Consider the following 25,916-nt stretch of genomic DNA (forward strand, 5'->3'; position numbering starts at 1 on the left):
AATACATCTTGAAAATCTTGATATTGGCTTGGAATGCCAGTTGAAGTCTTTCCTCCAGTAGAAATAAGTGTGGCATAAATGACACAAGGTGATCCTTCTTTTGCAGCATGCAAGAAAGCACTTGTACCTACAAATATAGGTTTAATTATACTAGGCTTATGAATTTCTACTTGATTAACCTCACTTTTAGTTATACTTTGAAAAAAATCAAGACTATGAGAAGTCTAATCTATTTTAGGATTATATTTTTTTAGCCATGATAAACCTAAAATAACTAGATTAAAGAGAGATCTAATGATATTAAATATTACAAAGCTACTATAACTATTAGTTGTTATTTCTATAGGAAGGGTTTCATGAATAACATCTCCTGAAGACAACGGACGACCATCTATGACTTCCACATGAACAGGTTTAGTTTTTTTTACTAAAAATATGCTATATCTTTTAGTAAAATTTTCATCTAAGAAACAAGCTGAGGCTCCTGAATCTAGCAAGGCAGAGGCTTTGAGATGATTGGGTCCTTGAATAACATTTATCGTAAAACATGGAGAGGGTTTTGAGGAGAGAATAGGACCTTTACTAGGTATTGTACAAGGTTCCAGCCGCACAACCCCTATTGTAGCTGAAATTTTTTTTCTTTCAACATGCTATCTCTTTTGATTGCCATACTCCTCATTTTATGGTTGCGTCGCTTCTTTCGGCAATGTTGAACAGTGTGCTTAGATTCTCTATAATATAAGCACAATCCTTCTTAACGACAACGAGTCTTTTCTTGCTCAGTAAGAGGTTTGAAATGTATTGCGTCAATTTACATATCCTCTACTTCTGAATATATGTGTTGAATCGATGTTGGTATTATTATTGAATTATAGTAACGTTGAGGTCTACCGGTACGGTTCTCAGATCAGAATTCCAAAAGGCGATTGTCACACTTCATAGCAAAGTTAATTGCTTGACTCAATATTTGAAGATCAGGTAAGTTGAGCATTAATTTTTTTACCTCATATTGTAATCTATAAAGAAATTGGCTAATAAGTGTAGCATCATCCCACTTGATATCAGTTACAAGTTATAGAAATTGTGAAGCATGCAACGTTATTGATCGATTGCCTTGTCATAAAATATGGATCTTATTGGTTGCAATACGAATTGCATCATGTTCTCCATACATGGATCAAAATTCTGCCAAAAAAGCCTCTAGATTATTCAATATTAGATCTTGTCATTCAAGAAAAGATAAAAACTATGATAATGCTAAACTTGAAAGAAGCGTACCAATGAATCTAACTTGCGATCTTGGAGTTGCATAGCTTTGGAATTGAAGTTCAATCACAAGTTTTACTTGATCGATAAATCATGTAAACTTTGATCTAGTGCCATCAAACTTCTCAGGTGGGATAATTCTTAGCTCTCTAACACTAGAAAGACATTCCACCATAGGAGAATGGACATGATTTGGTACAGATATTGAAGCAGCTCCAATCATTTATATATCTTCACTTCTTACCAATCTTGTTACTCCTTGTGGTGGTAAATTGAGTTGATGCATCGTAAGCATTAATTCCCTCAATTGCTCTTGTATTTGTGCCATTGCAATCTTCATTTTGGTAAGTTCTGCCATGATAACACTTAAAAAAGAAAAGATGTCTAATATCGCTCAAGACAAATAGAAGAGAAGACTTGAGAACAAAGAAAATACTAAGAACAATATTAGTTTAGAAGAGGGTAATCTGCAACTTCTAATATGTTTATCTCTTATCAAGAAAAAGAGGTAATCCACTCTTAATCAAGATTAGAAAAAGCTCTGATATTGTAAGTATATTCTTGTCAATCTGTCAAGGACAAGAACTTGATAAAGACAAATAAACAAGTGAGACTTATCTCAAAGAAAGATGACAAAATAGAAATAACTTGATATGTATATTAAGAAAGAAACTGGAATGGCTATTCTCAAAAGACAAGAAAACTAGAGACTCTTGAAACTAGACTGGAAACAAGAAAGGAGTTGACAAGAGTGAAGAAGGCTTCACTCTTGTCTCTATATATATTATCTAATTAGGGGCTACATGGCAATATTCTATAGGACCTCTAATATGTGTTGACTTTGTAGGACACATGCCTTGACTTACAAGGCACGTTTTTCTATGTGTGGGCCACATTGTTAGCTTGGTCTTGAAGCTAATAACATGTGTGGCACATGGCCAACTTGTTGACCACGTTTCTAATCTAAAAAGTCAATTAAAGATACGTATAAAATCAAAGCAGAGTCCATAAAGCTTCTAGAAAGCTTCCATACCAAATACTATTGAATTAACTTACTTTTATCTTTTTGTACTTACTTCTATCTATTTATATATGTAATTACTAGTTTACATGAGTATGTCCGTGACAAGTTGAGATATAATAAAAAAAAGAAGCAAAGAAGGCAAAAGGATTCACTTCCTTCATTACTTCTTGTTTCTAAACTTGTAAACAATGCAAAAATCAAGAATTATTTCAATATTCAACTTTGTTTCCTCTTGGTCAAGTTTTTCCTTCTTTTCAATAATCCTCACGAATCTCTACAAATCAATGTATAACAACAATGTCTTACTACCATTAACCATTAAATTAAGAATCTAGTGTCAATTATGAAAAAGGTGTGAAGAAGAAAGATTTCTTATGAGAAGATTTCTATTGCAACTTGGTCAAACAACTTGTATAACTTTTGTCACATATAGTAGTAGGTAGATTTTTAATTACATCACATTGTTCATATAGAATCATAGTTTTATTAAGGGCATGTGAATTCTAGACAATGTTAAGTTTTTTTGATGAAAACCAAGAGAGGAGCATGTAATGAATGAAAGCCATCACTTATCTTCTTAAGCTTAATATACAACTTCTTAATATATATATATATATATATATATATATATCTACAAAGTTCTATAAAATAACTTATAAATAGCTTTTAAATTATATAAAATGACTTGTGAATTCTAAAGCAGGTAAAAAAAATTTGATGAAAAAAAAGAAATATTTATGCAACCATCAAGAACCACTACTTGTCTCATTGAGCGATCTGAATATATAGATTATGTTGCTTATTCATGGTATAGATTATAAATATATACATTCAAAGAAATATAAAAAAGATCCAATTTTTCATTGAATTGATCCATCCATCTTAACCATCATAATGAAAAAAATAATAATATAAAAATATTTTAATTCATTTCTCCACTTTTGGATCTTCAACCAATAAAAATCAACCACATTCATCATGATTACCATTTTTTTCATTAAAAGTGGATGTATTTAATATTCTCTATATATATATATATATATATATATATATTTATATATGTATCTATGTGTGTATATGTATATTTTAATATTTTTTGATTTACTTTTCCATTATTGGAGCCTAGATTAAAAAATAAATAAATAAATAAATAAAATAACATAATTTATACATGTTTTATCAATATTTTAAGTCAACATATAATTTTTTTAAGTCTAATTAAAGTTTTTTAAAAAATAATGTCTATTTGTAAGCTTAGTTGATATAAATAATGTATTTCTTATCAATAGTAGTTGACTCTTTGAATTAAGATATCTAAATTAATTGAATTTGTATAAGTTCTAGCAGTCTTATAAAAGGCAGTAAATAAAAATAGTAGACCTAACTTGTAATTATATGCAATTTATTTGTAGCATGAATTTGAATTTTAAGTGTTATGAAGTATCTCATTTGAGGGCTTCAAGAACTATGATCATACTTATTCATTAATACATATATATAATGTTTTAAGAATGGCTTTAATACAAAAATATCCTAACATATTAATAATTATAAATATAATTAAAAATACTCTTAGATAGTTAATTATTTGAAATTTTAATATTAAATTTTAATTTAAAAAATGCTTTAAGAATAACTTAGTTATAAAAAAAATAAAATCAAATCAAATAAAACTAAAAATAATAGATAAAAAAATATTTCCTACTAAATATTGTAGATTTTTTTTAAGATGTAGCATAGAATTATAAATTTTCTTTGACTATAATGTGGCTATAGAAACTTTTTTTTTAATTTTTTAAATCTAAAAATTACTTAATAAGTAGTCTATAATTTAGATACTTATTAATTAAGTTTATAATTTAAAGAGATTCTATATAAACTTCTTAGTAATTGATACATATCAAAATAATAGATAAAATATTTATAATCTTATTAATATTTTATTTTATTTTTAACCATAGATTTTATTATTTTTATTAATTGTACACAAGATAATTTTTTTTAAATAAATTTAGGTAAAGTTATACCTCTAAAGGTTTGACAAGATTGAACATAAAATATGAAATCTAATTGAACTAAAAATGCAAAGATTTTTAAATTTTAAAAAATTAGCAATTAGAAATTGTTACCTTTTAAATAGATACTTTTTCGAGGTTGTTCATAATTATTTGTATATACTTACGGTTCTTGTGTAAAAATTATTTTTATATCAAAATTTTTATAAAAATAAAATTATTGGAAAAAATATTTTTTTGTCATAAAATATAAAAATAAATAAACAAAAATAATCGATGCAAGACATCAAACTTATCTATTATTATAAAAAAAATTCAAATTTATTGGTTATAAAGATACAAAGATGGTAGAGGTTTTTAAAAATATGAATTAATTTAAGTTATTTTATGTTACAAATTAACACAGACATATAATCAGAATTATTTAGAATTTAAAAACATATATTTAAAAAGAGAATCTAACTATTAGTTTATTTTTTAATGATTTAATAAAAACTTGAAATTTTAATGTAATTCTAATTTGATATAAAAGATATTCCAAAGAATTATAAAATTGATCAAGATGTTTTTAAAGAAGTACAAGTTAAAATCACATCTACACACTGTTCTTGTAATATTTTTATTAACTATCAAGGAATAATTCAACTACCACTATAGCCAGTTTGTATCTTATTCTATAACAATTTGGATATTTCTATATTAAATTAATAAAAATAAATTAAATCATAATATTTAACAATTTAGAACTCTTGCAAGAATATCAATAATATTTATAAAGATTAAAGAAAGATTATTAAAAATATGTATATAATATTATGTTATCTATAAATTAACTATCTCAAACTAATAATATCTATTAATATTTTTTTATTTTTTTAATAAATTAAATTAGACTAAGATCTGTACTTAAATAGAATTATAAATATCATATAATCTAACATACATTAAAAAAAAAAAAAGTCAAAATATTTAGTTTTGAGTTAGATATAAACATTTTACATGTAATATTATGTCTTTTTTCACTTACAAGTTGTTTGATTTTCTTTCAATATTTAATAAATAAAATTCTTTTGTGAAATTTTGAAGGAGTTAGTTGTTATATTGTAAATATACTGTTATCCATTTTGAATATGAAAAAATTAAATAAAAAATATTTATTATATATCACAAGTTTTAACAAATTAATTTTAATAAATTGAAACATATTAGTACATCTATAGTGTAATTTGTCCAAATTGTTTTTACTTATGTTTTTGACATGTCCAAAAAAATCATAAGCAATTAAAGATGTAGAAGCAAACTTCATATTTTTTCTAGCAATGCCATATTATTTCTTATTTAATATTTTTTGAACTGTATAAAATCTTCATCAGTATCAACAAATGCATCAGATTTAAAAATAAGTTTATAAATATTATAAAGAGTATAAATAATTACACTAAAATTTTAATAAAAAAATTATAAAATTGACAAAAAAATTTATTGTAAATTTTATGATTAACATATAAGGATTCTGTTGTTATCAAAAAAAATCTTATAATTTAGTCAAAACTTATCAATATAGGAAAAATCTTAAATTTTTTATATTAATTCAAGTTTTAGATTATTATTAAGTCTAATTTAGTATTTTTTGTGATAATTTATATTTAGGTTTTGACATTATATATGTAAAAAGTATTTTTATAAAATTCCACCTTTAGTTATTTTTATATTAAAATTATTATTATTATTATTATTATTATTATTATTGGTTTTATTTATTATTTTATTATTTTATCATTTTATTTTTAAAATCAACAAATTTATGTTTTCAAGTGTAAAATCTTATTTTTATTGTTAAATTCAAGTTTTATTATAAAAAAAATTGGTTATGGCATATAAAATAATATTAAATTTTTGTATATTTAGTATTATTTAAAAGTTTCAATTAGATTAATATTTTTGCATAACATATTTCAATTTATACATTATTTATATTGATTATTGACCAATTATCACATTAATAAGAATAAGAATTTAGATACAAAAAATATAACAATCTTTGATGGAGTGATTTTTTATTAGATTACTTAATAGGGTCTATTCTTTGATTGTATATAGATGATTTTTTTTGGACCAAAAAGAGACTATAGAAAGAAATTTAATTAATGTACAAAAGATTAATTTTTCATAGTAGAAAGAAGGTTTGTTGTATAAGCTAGTACATTTAAGAAAGAATAATTTGTCGACCATAACAATCTAATATAAAGTTTCAGCTTCAAAAAACTCAATCAAGTGAGAATATCTTAATTATAGCAAATTTGGTTCACAACTAGAAACTAATTAATAGAAGACAGTATTAAGTTTATTTTAAAGTATACTAAGTAAATAGAAAGACAAAAGCTATCTTTAAATTGATTAAACTCAAAAACATCCAATACACTTATAACCTAAAGACACAAATTTAAGTTGATCAACTATCAATATGTACAAGAGACATGGTAATAATTTTTTTAATAATACAACTAGTTTTTCTAAAATCAAAAAAGTTTATATATTTTAAGACAAATAATTTAAAATTAATTCTTAAAAGAGTGATTAAAAGTAGATTGTAAGAAAAGTCTAATAAGTAAAGTTAAGAAAATAAAATAAAACTAGATTGACACTAAAACTTGGTATATAATAAATTTAATAATTAAATATCAGATATATATATATATATATATATATATATATTGAATTATAAAAGTAAAAAAATAAAGATTTTTTATATAAATATATTAAGAGTAAAATATAAATATTCATGTATAACAAATTAAAACCTTAAGAAGATTTGTTGCAAGAGGTAAAGAAGAGCTAGCAAGATTTCATATTTATACAAAGACACAAACAATGAGAAGTTATTTATTTTCATTATATATTAAATAATATAATTTAAAAAAACTAAATTTAATTTTTAAAAAAAATTAAAATTCATAATTATTTTAGTTATTGCATTGTATGATTGACAATATTATAAGATCTATTATGAAATCTATAAGGATATTTTATCTTATCCAATTATTTTGAATCATTTTTGTCTTTTATACTAGAATGTTGGCCACTAACTAGTCTTAAAATTGTTCAAATTGACCAAATATGTCAACATCTTGTTTATTATATTATAAAGAATAAGTCTTCTTAGTACCAATGTTTATAATGTCTTCTATTGCCAATATAAATTCTTTTTCCATAATTCTCTGACCTTAGAGATTTCTTTATAATTTATAATACTTTTTAATAATCTCTTTGTTCCAATCATCAATTCATAGTTATTACTTAATCTACTTTGAAAGAATTAAATACGTTTTGATAGCAATAGACCGTTACTTATTTTAACTAACATAATCTAATATCTCTTTGATTAAATGTATATATATATATATATATATATATATATATATATTTTTGAATTGATATACCATAAATTTAAATAAATTTAATTTATTTCAGAGATTAAGATTTAATTTGATAAACAAAAATATGAATATATGTTGTAAATATAGATAAAATATTATCCTAATAATATATAAATATATATAGTTCCATTTGATTAAAAAAACCAATAGGAAATTTATCTTTATTTTATTTTTTTAGATATAATAGAATTATAGGAAGTTAAATAAAAGAATATTCTTTTACTTAATGCTATGTACTTAAAATTTTGTCTAAATTTTTTTTTATCAAGACAACAACAATAAGATTAATTTCTTTCAATTATTGCTATATTAAACTTTAATGCTTCTATAACCACTTTCTATTCAAATTTTTTAATTTTTATCATTTTTTTATATTCCTTAATATATTTTAAAATTTAAAATCGTTTGTTCTAAGTCTTTTTTATTTATTAAATTTTTTCTACTAAATATAAATCCTAATTCAACAACTTAGATTTACTCAAATCAAGTGTGTCAAGTCAATTAATTTTCCTCATGTGATTGTACTAAATTGTTGTTGAATTTACTTGATTATATAAAAAAAATCATTAATACTATTTCTCTTCTTATCCAATTTTTTTCTTTGGAACTTATATAATAGATAAAAAAAATATTAAATATTTTGGAATTACAATCTTAATTCTTTTACCATGGCTATACTAGATAATATCAATTTTCACTATATGGTTTTTTATTTGGATCTTGATTAATATTAGGTATTTAAATTACTACTTAAATTATTTGATTATTTATTATTTGATAGTAGCCTAATCTTCTTTGAATATGACAACATACTTTGTAAGGTCTTATCTTTTTTTATTCAAAATAATATTGATGTGTTGTTCAATTTGGTAGGAAAAATTCGTTTAAAATGCATCTATTTTGGTTCAAAGTTAGACAATCTCGACCAAGCCTCAAAGATGTATGCATTTGTCTTTAAATTCAGTTTTGTTTGTTGCTTGTAAAGTATCTACATTTCTATTCTTGAACATTAATTTTCTTGCAAAGTTATTTTTGCTTCCTATTTTATTTGGTCTCTTTTAATTCTTAATTCTTGTTTAGAATTTTGAATTAATTGTGGTAATCCAACCAAACTTCTTTTTTTATTAACTTGATTTTATAGGTATCATGTAGTCCAAAACAACATCTTTTTTATAATTGAATTTTTTGCACTTATAAGCAATATTCTTGTATATTTTCTACATCTTTATTATTTTTAGTTACTTATTTTTTCAACAAAAATTGGTTGAAGTAGCATTTTTTAAAGAATCCATTTTCATCTTTAGCTCGCTTTGCATAATTAAAATTATTTGTAAAAATAATTTATTGCTACTATTTGATACAATGAGAAAAGTAAATGATCTTCAAAGATTTTTCTTCAATTATTTTTTATTAATTATTATCTCTTAGATTTATTTATTTATTTATTTATTTATTTATTTATTTATTTATTTATTTATTTATATTTTAATTTAATAATATTGATGTTAGATTCTAAGATAATCTTAACTTGGTAAATACTGTTCCTATAATGCTTAAGAATATTATTTATAATTTTTATGTTTTATGTCTATGACATAGGTATAAATAATTGTTTATCTATACTATTATAGAGTTTATATTTTACTTTTCTTTAAGGTATATTACCAGTAAGTCTTCTTCCATTCAAATAGATTTCTTCTTGATTCCCTACAGAGTTGTTGATTTTAATAATAATATATATTTTTGATGAATTGTTTTTATATTGTACAAGTAGATATTTTTCTTAACATTAATATTCTTTCTTTCTCATAAATTAAACTCTTTCTAAGCTCTTTTGATTGTCTATACTTAAAAGATATTTATCTTTAAAATGCTTGTGTATCTTTTCCAGTTTTAAAATTTACATCTTATTTTGTTCTTATCTTTATAGAATCTTTGAAGCTTCTTAATTGGCTACTCTTTGGTTATGTTTATACCTTCTAAAGAATTTCATTGTCATACAAAAACCATTGACATAATTAAGTTTTGAAAATTTCTACACCTTTTATTATTTATAAAAATATAATAAAAAAGATGGTAAGTTGCATCTTTGAGTTAAAAAAAACAAGAAGTTTTCAATAAAGATTTTGTCTTATTTATTAGGCTATTGTAATACATTAAACAAGTTTCTTAGTAGCATTCAAAAATATTTACCTTAAATCATATGAACTTTGTTGAAGCCTCAAATTAACTTGTATGATTTTTCATAATCCTTAATTGTAATGTTTTTAGATTTTTAATAGTTCTTATCTATCTTAATTATGTTTTTTAATATATCTTTAATCTTTCTTGTTGAAACTTGCATATCTGTGCCTTCCAACAAGAATAATATATATATATATATATATATATATTTATTTATTTATTTATTTATTTATTTAGTTATTGATAATAAAAAAGTGTTATTTGAATCCATATGATATAATGATACACAATGACACTACTGTTCATCTTATTATTGTTCTTCTTCTTTTATGAACATCTTTTTCCAAAAATCTTTATTAAGTCAAGTTAAATTCTTGGTCATTTTATTGAAAATAATTACTTTAATTTCACTCTTCTTGTTTTTTTAAAGTCTTTTGATTTATATCTCTTTAAAAAAATGATATTAAATAATAAATCAGTATTTATTATAATCCTTTTATCAATGGCTTTTTTAGTCTTATCCAATTGTAAAAATAGCACGGCATATGTATTTTTTAAATTTTAGATATATTATTTAGTGATATCCTTAAAAAAAATATTAACAACTTTATTACTAAATTTGCAATGATATTGAAGTTATATCTACTTATATTTGTCAATAGTGGTATTGCTTCTAATTGTTCAACTTGAGTTTCTTTTAGCAATGTATCTTATGTGTTGCTTGACATTACTTTCTTTCTCAATACATTCTATCTACTTATTATATTTTAGAACAATCTAAACTTAAAAGAATTATATTTTAAATAACTAAATACAATTATATCTTTTAGTATTATGTCTCTTAATATGATGGTTGGATGAATTGATCTTAGTATTAGTTATTATTTTTAATTATTTTATCCTCTAGTTCAATTAAATAAGATTTATTATGATTTCTACAATCATGTGGTTAATAATTCAGAATTTAACAATCAACTTGGTTTTATCTTTATTGCTTGGTAGTACATCATTGCAAGAAATTATGTTTCTATTACCATCTTCCTTCTATACATATGTTTGGTAGCATCTTATCTCATTTAGTAGCCTATTTGCCTATTATTGTTTTATCAATTTTTACCTATTAATATTTTTTTAAAATTTATTTGGCTTGTTATTTTTACAAGTTTTATATCAAATTCTATTTAAATAACTTTATTCTATTGTTCAACCAATCTTTGTATTGAGTAGATTGTAGTGTTAATATAAAATTAGATTTAATCTTAAATACATTATTTCTTAAGTTTGTTGATATTGACAAAAATAGGATTTAATTTGAAGTGGTGTTCTAAAATTAATAATAATACTTTTATTAGAGAGAAAGTATTGAATTTTATAGATAATACTGTTATTAGAGAGAAAGTATTGAACTTTATAGATAATACTGTTATTAGAGAGAAAGTATTAAGCCAATAGATTTAAAGTTACTTAGATATTTTTAAATACCTTATAGAAACCATAAAACATAATTATTCTTGTTATATTATTCTAAATATAGATAGTTTTTATTCTAAATTTCTTGTTCCTATCAACATTAACCTAATGTGTTTTAATATTTTTTTTTGTTGTTATTCAAATGTTGATAATAGCAAGAAGAGCCTATAAAAAATGCTAAAGATTAAAATTGAATTATCTTTTGACATAAAAAGTAGGTACCTTATATAATATTGGTATAAGTAGAAAAAACTTGTGAATCAACTAAATTATTGTAAAATCCATTTTTCATTATGTACATTGTGTATTCTTAAAAAAATATATATATATATATATATATATATATATATATATTTGGTAGTCATTTATGACTTTGGTGGATAAGGTTTTAATAACCTCATTACTTGACTTAGTATGTCTATTATCTTAAGGTTAATACATATTTAATATATGATTTTGAAACAATAAATTATCTATTCAATATCTAATACCTTTATTTTTAAAATAAGTATCTTGATATATTATTATAATAAAAAAATCATATAAAAATTTAGTATTTATTTCTTCATACAAGAAGTGAATAATAAAAGTTATATTTATTTTTAATACCTTTTCTTTTACTTGTTTAGTAGTAGATTCTATATCTACCTATGTATATTGATTGTTTATATAGTGGTTTATAACTTTTATGGATTATAACTAGTAATGTGAGTTGCATTTGAATAATATTACATACTTTTTGGAAGCAATTACGTGCTTAATAGAATTTTCACATCTCTTATATACTATAGGCTACTAAAATTTAGTATTGAAAAAATTTAAAATTATTTTATTTTAAAAAGAATATTCATTTTTCATTTTAAAATACATGATTCGTAAGATTTTGTCATCTTCAATAGCTTGTAATAGGTAGCAAAGACTTAAGTCTATATTACAACCATAGAATATATTATTGGTAAGCCTAAATGCAATGGTTTTATGATTATACAATGTTGACATAATTTTGGATCAAACATGCATTTAAGTGTGCAAAGCAATCAAATATTTGGATGTTGTGTGGATTTTTTTACTTGACAATTTGTTGAATTGTCTTAATTTTTTTGTTAATTTTCTTTTGTAATATTTGGATATTACACATTAAAGTATAATATGATAATATATGAAAAATAACTATTTCTCTAAGTTAAAACTAATTTCGAATTTATATATATATAAATATATATATATATATATATTATTAAACCATTGTATAAAGACAAATTATTTAAGAAAAAATTATATAAATGACTGTATACAGTCTTAAAAGACCTTTGTAATGACTCTAATAAATTGAAAAGACATTTGTTATTCCATACATATGCTTTTTATTTTGTAATAAATGCAATTTTGTAACAACCTAAAGAGTAGATGCTTAGAAATTTGTAGCTACTTGAGTCATCAATGAATAATTATATAAAAAAAATAGTATATAATTCCACATTAGATATTATTTTTAAAAAGTAAAAAATAGATCTTTATAAATTATGATTTCAATCAGTATTTCTTCTGCAAGATATAACGTTTAATTTGGATGTTTGAAATTCTAATTACAGTAATTATTTTTTTAGTAATAAGATTAATACATGATATTCTACTAAATAAAACATCATCTATAGTGCTATTGCCAATTTTGACAAAAAAAATGGAACATTTCTCCACGCACAGAGTACTTTGGTAAAAATAATATCACATTCTAGGTATTGTTGAAGGATTATTAACTAAAGTTGTACTTTTTGAAGTACAAGGATGAGGTTGTGATCAAGTGTGAGGGTGATGAGTTGCTTTAACAACAGTATTTTGACTTTCCAAATAGTAATACAAGAGAGAGTGAGAGAGAGAAGAAGAAGAAAAAAAAAAAAAAAAAAAAAAAAAAAGAGAGAGAGAGAGAGAGAGAAGAAGAAGGAAGAGGAAAGATGGAATAGGGGACGTAGAAGTTTTGGTGTTGCTGCAGCAACATTTGAATCAGTGGACGAAGATAGAACATCCACTGATTCCAATGCAATTGATCATGAAGACACACCAGTTGATACGAAAACTCAACAAAGCATTCCAGAAAGAAAAGTGAAACACCAACTCTTGCCAATACGTGAATCTGGTGCAGGCCGCAAAAATGAAGCTAATTATCATGAATCATTTTAACATCAGCAGGTTCTGATAACGCAACGGATTTTACCCCGAGAGTGAGGATGATGTTTTCACTGAGAGTCAATCTTCGAATCCAAGCAGAGAAGACCACTCTGATTAGAGATTATGCTTGAGTTATAACTTCGTCAACCTAGTTCAAGGAAACTGCTGTGGCGACCGAATCGATTAAGAGTTTAGCTTGATTTAAAGTCACTTGGACCCTTCATTTCGTGCTGCTGTGCGGAGAGCTTTGTGGCTGCATCCTTGTATGAAAATCGAACGGACTAGTCCTAACAGTGCTGTATCTCAGGGTATTTTCGTTTGAAGAGGTCTAGCATTTCCTTGCAGTTGTGCGCGCAAGCGTACTTGCAGTTAGTCGAAAGGGTATCCAGCACGTTCTCCATAGCTTATAATCGAATGCCACCGAAGATAGAGTGTTAACACGATGCATTCATAACACCTCTAGTCCCCGGGATGAACGAGCAATGTGGCCGTTGTGGCAGTGATTGGTAATCACCAAATTCTCAAAGAAAGCGGCACATCAAGCCAGAAACGTCATAATCAGATTGTTACAGTAGTTTAAACTAATATTATGACATTCTCCGTAATAACTTAATCAATTCGCAGCTTCTGACTTGGTGGCTGTCTGGAAGAGACTCCCTGTGCAGATGGAGCAGTTGGGCAAGCGGGTCCAAACGATACATGCTATGATCTACGCATGTCAACATCTAGATGCTCGCGAAATGCTTCTACATGATTGCATCTCTGAAGCTTGGTGGTTTGCCCTTGCAAAACGTCATCCACCGAGTCTTCACAATTAACGACTAAACCTTCTCCGACTGCGGAAACACCGAAGAGCGATAGAGTATGGTCAGAAGAGCCACAATGATCGCAATGGCCCAGGGAAGCATGCAACTGCTGTTTCTCCAACCGAAGCTGCTCCAGTTACTTCACTGACAGGGAAGAAGCCTGCGAAGCTTAAGCACACCAAGGAAACAATGCGAACTCCAAGAATTAGCAAAGAAAAAACAAATTCCAATCGCTAGGTGACATGTTCTAAATAACTAATTCGGTTTCTCAACTAAGCTGGATTATCTGTTGAGAGGAAATTAGCTCATTAAATAAAGTTCTAAAATAAAGATTTTTTATTACTACAAGTTTAATGTTACTAATTCTTGGATTTTTCACTTTTTTTTTACTTTTCTCATTTGCATAATACTTGTATGGAATTATTTCCATTCTTGATCACCTTTCTATTTACTTTGTTACTTTAAGTATTTTTAAAAGTTAAGATTGGTTGGATTTAATTAAAAAGTGGATTAGAATTAGGATTGGTTAGAATTCAAGGTTTTGTTTAGGATTTGGTGTTTAGTATTTGGTATATATTTGGGATTGTGTTGAATGCACATTATTTAAGAATGAAGACAAGTTGTTCAAGTATGTACTAATTTGGATATTATTAAACAATTATATATATCATTAAGCATAAGATTAACTTATAAATGAGTAAGATTTTATAATGTGGGTGTACTTGGATAATGTAATCTTAGTCAAAAATTTGGTCAAAATTACATTATACAAGTCTCTTGCTTCCTAGTATATTAAAAATATGTAAAAAAAACAAAAAAAAAATTAAAAAAAAAAAACAAAAACAAAAACAAAAACAAATGCTGGTAGTAAGAAAATTCAAATCATCATTGAGTAGAATTGGTGTTCATCAATTAAAGACATGCAATTTTTTAGAGATTTATAAACTTCTACAAACTTTATCAATAATTGTTCTAAAATCACAACATTGCTTTAAAAGTTGGTACAAAAAGAGCTCAACATACAAAATATAGATTACAAGAATTTGAAGTTTTTCATAAGTATACAAGTTTTTATTTACCAACAGATCAGACAGTACATTCTACTAATTGGATTTAATTTGTAATACCATATTGATTCAGAATCATTTTAATAAAATGATTTATAATTTGCATTAAAAAGAAATTGTCTTAAAATTGGCACAATTAAATTTAAACAAGTTATTAGGGTCAATTTTTGACAACACAAGAATGAAAGAAAACATTTTCAAGGTTTTTGGGGGATAATAAACTTGTTAACTTCTAATTCCAAATCCTAACCACAAGAGCAATGTAAAAAAAATATATAATAAAAATAAAAAAATATACATGTATAAAGGCGAATGTTAAATAAACCCATTTTTTTTTAGTAAATTGACCTACCCTTGATGAAAAATATGGTAATCATGATAAATATAGTTGGTTTTCACTGGGAATGGATCCAGTAGTGGATAATTTAATCTTAAAGTCTTTTTTTCTTCTTCTTCTTCTTCTTCTTTTTTTTTTTTTTCATGATGGGTGGGTTAATTAAATAAAAATCTGGGTCTATTTTACATTCTCGTATATATATTATATACAAATAAATAATAAATATATATAAATTGGACTGTGACAATCTAGTAGGACATTGCCTGCAAAGGAATAAGCAGGGGATGCTGACCTGGCAAAGCTTCAGAAAAATAAATTAATAAAATTAAATGCAATGGGTGGGATCACGTCGCGCGGGTTATATGCCCCTCTACCCGTGATGGTATCACAAATCTCCCGGGAACCACTGGGAACCACTGGGAACTAGAGATCCGGTGGGTCCCGGGAGAAGATTCTGTGCCATGAAAGTCCACCTGGAATTTACGGGTCCCACGGAATCGGTGCAGACGTGGCAGAATAGGAAGCTCTGGTTGGCTGAAAGAGATTCTGGTGACGCTGTGGGAAGTCCAACAGCTTGTATCCTCACGAGACTCTTGGCAGTCCACGTCATTGATTCCACGTCATTCATCCGATGTGGACTAGAAGTGACGTGAGGAACGTGAGAGCCTCTCTACCGACCAAGTTGAGAATTGTCACGATCCTCAAAAACATATATGTATATATATATATATATATGTATAGCACCATGGCTTCCTTTTAATTCATTTTTTAACGTTATTATTTGTGTATATAACTAGAAATAAACAAACAAAGATTATGAATCCTGTTTGGTTCTTGTGCATTTTTCTTTCAATTTCTGATTTTGTTACAAATTAAATTAAAACAATCTAGCTTTTGTATTGTTGGTTGAATTCCTGTACTAACGATCAAGGGATTTTTCTATCGTCGTCTTTATCAAAGCAAAACGTCGAATGTACATGTAAAAGATTGTAAATTTAATATTTAGCATGTTGTAATGTGTAAAATGCATTCAAATGTAAAAGAAATACCACTACAATGTTTATTTTTAAACCAAAATTTATATACGAATTTTACATTTACACTTTAAATTTTAATTTATTATAAATAGTGCAATTATTATGATATCTAATTTATATTCACCATAAAATTTCTTGACATCACCAAAGTTTTTTTTATTACATATATTGTTTTCATACTTATAGTGTCTCTTTTAAACAAGCCAATGTTCTTTGCAAACAAACAAATAAATTCCATGGCAAATATACCAAAATTGTTATAGTATTGGTGAATTATATATCAAATTTTTGGAATATGATAAAGAAGTTTATTGATCAATTCAATCAAATAATATATATATATATATATATATATATATATATATATATATATAACACATTAATAGATTGTTGATAAAAAAATTATATTTAAAAATTTTAGTATAAAAAAATATCACGTAATTATTAATATTTAAATTATTTGTTTGTTTGAAAAGAATAAGATTATTGATTTTATCATAAATTTAGTAATACAATCAAAATAATATATACATACATAATTCTTATAAAATATAATAATTAATAAAAGAACTAAAAGAATAAATATTTAATCTTTTAAAGAGGTAAAAATCAAATTTTTTATTTTTTTACCCTAATAAAGATTTTTTTACCTACTTTTGGTATTTAAAGTCAAAATTTATTGGCTAGCTTTCAATCTTTGTAAGGGTTTAGAAGATAGAACTCAAAGACCATAATTTGGAAGCATCTTAAAATACAGAATATTGTTGCTATTTTTAGACTGTAGATAAAAAAATTGAATCAATTGCAATAAATAATGGATAAGCAATACAACAATAATTATATAAACAAAATATATTAGCTTCATATGACTACTTTAGTAATAAGAAAGACCTTGGAGGGTTTTAATACCTAAAAATCCACTTCAATAGACTTTGGTTCTTTTCTTGGAGAATTAGTATCCTCTTTTAGATGCCTTGGATTTTGCATAAAAATAAAGTAAGAAAAGAGCATAAGATGGAAAAAAGAGTTATCTTTAAAATCAAAAGTACAAATGTTTCAATTTATATCTTAATTTAACAATCACAAGTAGCATAATAAAAATATTTTAAATTTTAATTTACTGGTTATTTTAAGTGATTTTTGACACAGTTTCTCTATGTTTTCTAAAAACCATCTCTTTAAATGAGCCTGAAGGGAATTTTTGAGAGACAAGATAATTCACGTCATATAGTAAAAAACACATTTTATATCACTTTTTTCATTTAAAGGACTTTCGACTAATATTTCAAAACTATAAATCATACTTAATGAGGAATTCAATTTTAACCATTTAAGGGAATCTTTCCTTGTCTTTCAAATATAAAAACATGCTATAAGAGGATAAAAAAACATTTTTTATGATTCAATTTGTGGCAACTCTATCTTGTATGCAACAAAAGAGTAATTTAAAAAATAAATTGAAATCACTTCAAACTGCAAGATACTCCAAAAAAAAAAAAAAATACAAAATACAAAAAAAGAACAGAGAGACGAAACAAATTTGATTCAATTTATTTTTATTGGAAATAAAATTAAACTTATATATATATATATATATATGCATACATACATATATACAAAGAATTCATTCTTTTGGTTGCTCCAATGTCCAAAAAAAATGCTATATTAATTTCTCCTTGAAAAAAACACACTCAATCTTGGAGTACAAATTCCAAGCATTACAAATTGGGATCAACAAGTTTATGAGTGACCACATGTGTTTCGTTGCAATCACTTTACTCAAAACCCAACCTACAACTGTTTAAAGCCCCCCCCCCCCCCCCCCCCCCGAAGCCCCTTATTCATTCATGTACCTTCTCGCAGAGTGTCCCGTTTCTGAACAAATGCAATGAATGTAGTTGCAACTTTCGGGGATGGTCTCACTCTCTCTTGCATGGCAGTGTGAATAGGGTACTATGAGTGGCAGCCAGCTGTGGTGCCACGTAACAAGAGCGGGAGACGCAGGTGGTGCCAGGTAAGCTTACCCGCGCAAGAGCCGGGCAACGGGGCTGAAAGGTTTCGTATGTCAGCCCGGCCGACCGACACACACACACACACACAGAGACCCGTCTCCCTCTCCCTCTTTCCTTGGCCAGCGTCTTTCTATTCATCGTTCGCACATTTGCTTCTCGAGCTTTGCAATAGCCACTACTTCTCCTTCTGAGAGCTGAGGGCGTCGTTTTGAGCAGGGCTGAGGTGCCGCTGCTGCTGCTGTGGTGAGTATTTCTCCGCCGAGTGTGTGTGTTCGGAGGAGAGGGAGTAGATTCGTAAGAATGATGAGTGGTGGGGAAGGCTTGAGTGCGTAGGTTTTGTCTTTCTTTTGGTAGTGAAGGGATCTGTGTCTCAAGGGTTGGGTTGAGGGAGTTTGACTTGGTAATGGCGTTTATTTATTTATTTATTTTTTTAAGTTGCCTGGAGTGCTTTGGTGTTTTCGTTAGATGTTTTTATCTTAGAGAGGGTTAGGGTAAGGGAGAGGCGTGGTGGTGATCTTTGACTAGGGGTGGAGCTAGCGTTTGGGTCTGGGAGTCTATGGTTCGGGGATTATCGTAAACCAGTGAGGATTTTATGAGAGAGGTGGCTTGGGGTCAAGTGTATGAGAAAGGTCTGGTGTATTGACGGCGGGCAAGATGGGATTTAGCAGTTTGATCTTTGTTTGCTGTGCTTAATGCCTTTTGGTGTTTTTATTTTTGTTTATTTTCGTGTTCTCGAACCATGGGTGGCTCGCTACAAAGTAATAAGTCGTCCATTTTTCTTCTGATTAGCATAGCGAGTGTGTCGGTCGTTCAGATGCTTCAATATTGAAAGATGATGGTGGTGAGTCGGAGAAGAATTGGTATCCCTGCCCTGGCTTTTTTGTTGTTATGGTCGGAGCTCCGCACTTCTTGTTTACTGTACCCAGTTTGCAGCTGGTATTCTTGCAATTTTACTGTTACCTTGTTGTGTAGCTTGTTGCTCCAATTGAACCTTTGTCGTCGCCGGGGATTAACTGTGATTCATCCCGAATTTTTTCAGATTTGACGTAATCACGTGTTGGTTGAACATTCGGTTCAAGCACGATGTCAGAACAAAGTGATCTGACGCAAAAAATCTCAGATCCTGTGATGGAGACTGTTAACAAGATGCCTGCTTCTCAGACAGCGCCCGCGTCAGAGTACGCCCCTCGCAGTCGTTTCTTGATGAAGGACAAGAACGTGCACCAGCTTCTGGGTGGCGGCCGAGGTAATTCTGTTAGTGCAGTACAGACTGAATACTCGCGATGATGCATTACATGTTTATCGTAGTATTCCCAATGTAGTCATACAGTCCATTTTCGCTTATTGGATTTTTTGCTTTGTTTTTGTATCCGTAAAGCTGCTGATTCCGCACTGTGGAGAGACAAGTACCTCTCCGCTGGAACATTGGGTGGATCAACGCTCATCTGGTTCCTTTTGGAGAAATCTGGCTACACGCTTGTTACACTGTTGTGCAACATTCTCTTGTTCGTGATTGTGATTCTCTTCCTCTGGTCAAATGTCGCCTCTCTTTTGCACAGGTTGGTTTCCCCTCACATCTTCATATTCAACTGTCAACATGCTTCTCGCCATGTACTTGTAGAACTTGCACTATATTGTGTGTCTTTTAGAGAAAATGGTAATTACCACTGAAATTCTGTACATAAATGCCGTGTAAAGTTTTTCATCTCTTGTACCGGTTCACAATACTCTAGTCCACTTTAGGTATCTTTTCCCTTAAGCTGGAGGCCTCAGTATTTCATTCATGACCACCTCTTCCTTAGTAACGTGGTGTTGCTGTGAATCTGGTTAGGCCTGGCCCGCCGGTTCCGGAGCTGACTCTTCCAGAGGATCTTGTTCTGAGTACAGCCAATGTTGTCCGGATTGAAGTGAACAAGGCTTTGAGTGTTGCTCGTACTGTTGCTCTTGGCAAGGACTTCAAGCTATTTTTCATTGTAAGTGGTTTGGGCATGTTACCACTGACTTGACCTTTTGAGTTTGAGGAGCTTTGCATGTGTGGATCTTTACCGTGGTCGTTGAGTTTGAACGCTTGTGTGCTTTCATCTGTCTAAACTTGCCGGTGGAGCCTGGTCGGCTGATGGGGCTGGAGTGCGTTGTAGAATGCGTGCCTGGGCATTGAGTATGTGATGAAGGCGTGGGCAACTGACCGAATCCGTGGGTTGGGAATACATGTTGGTGTGACGTGTTTCCAGAGGCAGTGATGGGAGTTTGACGAGTTGAAGGAATGGTTGTTGTGATGTGCAGGTGATTGCTTTCTTGTATGTGGTGTCGACAGTGACCTCGTGGTTCAACTTCCTGACTTGCATATGGATCGGTAAGTGGGGTGCCTTGTGTGAGCAAGCGTGAAGCAATGGCGTGGTGGTTTGTTTACGTGTTTGCTTGTTGTGGACATGGAAGGAGGTGCAGTGGAAGTTGGGATGGTATGTGAGGTTTGCGAGTTGGGTGAGGAAGTGGAGTAGTTTGATTGATGACGCGGCGAAGTCGTGTATGGTGGATGGATGAGGGAGGAGGGGGTTGCGGTGTGCAGGCGTTGACGTGACGGTGGTTGTGTGACAGGCATCGTGTTGCTGCACGTGGTTCCGTTCATCTTCGACAAGTACGAGGACGTGATCGATCACCATGCACGGAAGGCAGCGGACACGGCGAGCGTCCAGTATAAGAAGATCGATAACGCAGTGCTACAGAAGATTCCTAGAGCCCCGGCTAAGAAGAAGTTGTAGGTTCTCAGGGGGGACCGCAGGGGAGAGGAGGGGGATGAGTAGGTTGCATCCAAGCGGGTGAAGGACCTGTATATACGTATGTAACTGGTGGAGAGTAGGACGTAGACATATAGCTGAAGCTTTGGACGTATGTAGCTGCGGAGTTTACAATGTGCAGCGTGGTAGGAGTGATGCAAGCGGGTGTCACGAAATACGAATGCACAGTTATGTTCAGTTTGTTTCGTAAACGCGTCCCTTGTGGGCATTCATATTTCTTCTTGAACTTGAGGTGCGAAGTGGTGTGTGAAGTTGAGGGGGTGGGCGAGTGTGGAATGTGAGAGCGGAGGGGAATGTTGGTGTGGTGGTTGTGAAGGGGGTGATGTTTGTGAGCAGCGACGCAGATGGTACTGCAATGCCGCAAATGGAAGGAGAAAGTGGAGCATGGCAGGAGATGTTGGTGGTTGTGAAAGTGCTAGGTGAAAATATTCGGGTGTCAGTTGAGGGTCTTCACGGCTGGTTTCAATTACCATCTGCAGCATTTTTCATTTTTCTGGAGTAGGCATTTGAGTTGCGAATGCACGATGGGATAGGGGTATGTGGAATTCCACCACTTTGAAATGATGTGGTGGAGAGATTGTCATTACTTGTAGGGGGTGACAGGCAGTGAATCATGTTTTAAAACTTGAGCACTCCTTTGGCGCTGCTGGGGAGGTGCACTAGCCCTTCCGTCAGTAACCTCTGGTTTGCCCTCTTTTTCTTCGCAACTACGTTAATGGACTCTCTGTACAGTTTTGTTTTTGAAAGTCTATTCTCATAATCTTAGGTGTATGTTTTTGAAAGTCTATTCTTGAAACATTTCAAATTGTTTCTTTGATATGACTTTCTTTGTGGTTAAGTGAGCACAGCAGTGTTTTTTTTTTTTTTTTTTTTTTTTTTTTCTTTCTTTACCGACTTGTTACTATGTCCACATGCACTTTTGCATGAAATTAAAAGAATTATATTTCTCCATTTAGTTGGTTCACTTTCACACATTCATCCTTGTTGTTTGTTTGTAGGTATTTTTGGCTTTTGTTTTTCTTTGAATATATATATATAAATAAAAAATAAGAATGTAGTATATATATATTTTTTTCTTCTTGTATATAATTGACCCTTAGCTATTTGATCCTCAGTAAGCAGATACCCTCCAATATCCAATACAAATCATGCTCCACCAATTGTATTCCCATATTCTAAACAAATATCTTTTAATCTCTAATATCCGATAGAATTTTGAAATTGATTTATAAAGGGTATAGATGAAAGTCAGCAGCAACTATATTGTATAAGGGATAACTATTAGATTCTATAATATAAGTGATGTATAATACCAATAAGTAATTAGAATTGAGACTGAAGCTAAAAGCGAGTGAAGTTTAGTGCTTTTTTTGGCCTCTCAATGCATGTTGAGTTTGCTGAGCAACATTATGGATTATAAGATGGGATGGAATCAAAAAGTCAAGGATTTTAACAAATCTTTGGCAAATGTTGAGAATCTCTTTGGATATCATTTCTTATCCTGCTTTCTCTAGTTTGTGAACATCATCAATAACATTCTCATTTCTTGCTACCATTTCAACAAGTTCTTCATCTGTGAACTATTCATGGATAGTTTCCTCCTCCATAGGATTGAGAAGCGCTTCAAAAGACATTGAGTTACGAATGTTTAGTTGCTGTATTGTTGAAGATAATTCATCATCAATGATTGTCCCTCTAAGGATGCCCTCTTCATTTGCCATGCCTGCATTATCTAGTAAGTTGATATGCCTAGAGCTGATATGCTTAATGATAGTTGTAGGCATACTATTCCATATAACATCACTCCAACACATTGCAATCAATTGATCAACTTTGTAGATATCAACCTTCCTAACATCATCCTTAATAACCATATCTTGGAGTTAAAAGCGACAATAATATTTTTTAAAGGTAATGATGATCCTTACATTCATTGGATGGATTTTTGTCACGGACAAATATAGATATTCTAGTAAATATCTATATGATTGGGTAGGAATAGATAAAAGTAGATAAAAGTAGGTTAATTTCATAAGACCTTTTAGAAAAGCTTTATAGATGTTGTTGACTTTATATGTGCTGATAGTTAATTAATAGGTTAGAAACTTGGTCAATAAGTTAATCACATGTTGGTAGCTTACAAAACAAGCTAACTATGTAGCAAACATATAAAAAACTTGTCTTGCAAGTTAAGATACGTGTCTTGCAAAGTCAACACCTTTTGGAGGTCTTATTGGACATTGCCATATAGCTCTTAGTTAAGAGTATATATAGAGGCAAGAGTGAAGCCTTCTTCACTCTTGTCAACGCCTTTATAGTCCTTAGTCTTGTTTCAAGACTTTCTAGTCTTTTTTTTTTTGGCAATAGCCATTTTAGTTTAATATTACATCATCTTTTGAGTGACTTTCTAATTCTCTTCAGTAACACAAGACTGTATTGAGGATTTTCTTTCTTTCAGTTTCATGTCTTTGATAATTTGACAAGAGTACTAATATATTATTTTTGTCTTGTTTTAGAAGTGAGTTGATTATTCCATTTCTATTGTTGTGTTTTGAAGGTTGTGGACTACCTACATTTAAACAATAAAATCTTGTTTTCTAACACTAATCTTTTCCTTAAAGAAAGTGGATTACTCCTCTTTGTGATATTTTTTTATTAACGGTTGCGGATTACCCTCAACTAATTTAACTTTTTGAATTTGTTTGAGTTGTCCATCAAAGGAAAGATTATGGATGCTACTCTTAGTAGAAGTAAAAATAGATTTGCAACTATTGCAGATCTTTATGAACTTATCAACACTCTAAGAGTAAAAATCTCATGTATTTCCAACTTGAATCATGGAGATACTATGCCTACACCTATAGAAGAAGTTTAGAGTATACAGCAAGAAGTTGTGTAGTTGAAGGAAGCAAGTAGATCAACCTCAGAACCAAATCTAGTGAATTTTGCTTCTACAAGTAGGACAAGGACAAGGATTAGTATACTTGAGAAGTTTGATGGAATAAGATCAAAATTTTGAGGATTTTTATAATTAGTCAAGCTCTATCTAATGTTGCATCATTTCCAATACCTTAATGGATTTATTCAAGTTGGATTCATAGGCGCACTTCTATTAAAAAGTGCTCTCTCTTGGTTTGCACTTTTAATGGAAAAAGATTTGCAAGTCTTTTATGACTTGAATTCATTCTTACAAATGTTTCTAGCCACATTTGGAGAAAGTGATTAAAAAAGAGTAGTACAAACTAAGTTCTTATCTTTAAGATAAGGATCATAATCAACCACCATATATGCTGTTGAATTCCAGAACCTCGCTTGTGATATAGACTGAAATGACAAAGTCTTTATCAATCAATTTTGATAGGGATTGAAGAATAATGTCAAAGGCTTGTTACTCTTAATGCCAAAGATAGAATCTTTTGAACAATTTATTGCTTGAGCCATTGCATATAACAATCAATTATTTAAAAGACATCAAGAACAAAGATATGAGTAGAGAAGAACTAATCAAATAATGATGGCAGCTCCTAAGTTTTTAAAAACTTATTTATCAAAGCTAGAACCAATGCAAATTGATACAATACATATTAAATTTCTCATACAGCATGAAAAGAATTGACAATGTTAAGATGACTTATGCTTATATTGTGGAGAAACTAAACATACTACTCAACATTGTCCAAAGAAACAATGCAATCATAAAAGCAGAAGCACAATTGCTAAAAAAAACAATGCGTCAGAAAATAAGTTGTTTCAGCTATAATAGGAACCATGCGGCTAGAATCATGTGCAATATCTAGTAAAGGTCCTATTCTTTCCTTTGATCCCTCACCTTGTTTTACAATAGAAGTCTATTTAGGACAAAAAAATCACAAAGGCTTAGCCTTGTTGGATTCAAGAGCCTCAGCTTGTTTTATAGATGAAGACTTTGTCAAAAAATAAGATATATTCTTAATTAAGAAAATCAAACCTATGCATGTAGAAGTAATAGATGGATGTTTATTGTCTTTTGGAAATGTGATACATAAAATTATTCTTGTAGAAGTAGCAATTAGTGGTCATAATAGCTTAATAATATTAAATGCGATTAAATCTCCTTTTAATCCAATTATTTTAGGATTATTGTGGTTAAAAAGATAAAACCCTCAAATAGACTAAATTTCTCATAATCTTAATTTTTTTTATGGTTTAATCTAAGGTCTTGCTAGACAAATAGAAATCCATAAGTCTAGTATATCCAAACTCTTATTAGTAGATGTGAGAGCTTTCATACATGTCGCAAATAAAGGGCCAACTTTTGCTG

General features: G+C 28.9%; 1 protein-coding gene across 1 annotated transcript; it reads left to right on the top strand.

Moving 5' to 3' along the window:
• The first annotated feature begins 18,949 nt into the window (after positions 1-18,949).
• LOC112280554 (reticulon-like protein B5) lies at positions 18,950-21,842 on the top strand. Its single transcript, XM_024516159.3, has 6 exons — positions 18,950-19,064; positions 19,861-20,067; positions 20,200-20,380; positions 20,653-20,794; positions 21,105-21,174; positions 21,417-21,842. Exons 2-6 carry the CDS (start codon positions 19,905-19,907, stop codon positions 21,578-21,580), a joined length of 720 nt encoding a protein of 239 aa, XP_024371927.1. The 5' UTR covers positions 18,950-19,064; positions 19,861-19,904; the 3' UTR covers positions 21,581-21,842.
• The last annotated feature ends 4,074 nt before the right edge of the window (positions 21,843-25,916 follow it).

This window comes from Physcomitrium patens, chromosome 3 (assembly GCF_059467195.1).
Source record: "Physcomitrium patens ecotype Gransden chromosome 3, ASM5946719v1, whole genome shotgun sequence".
Taxonomy (NCBI): Eukaryota; Viridiplantae; Streptophyta; class Bryopsida; order Funariales; family Funariaceae; genus Physcomitrium; species Physcomitrium patens.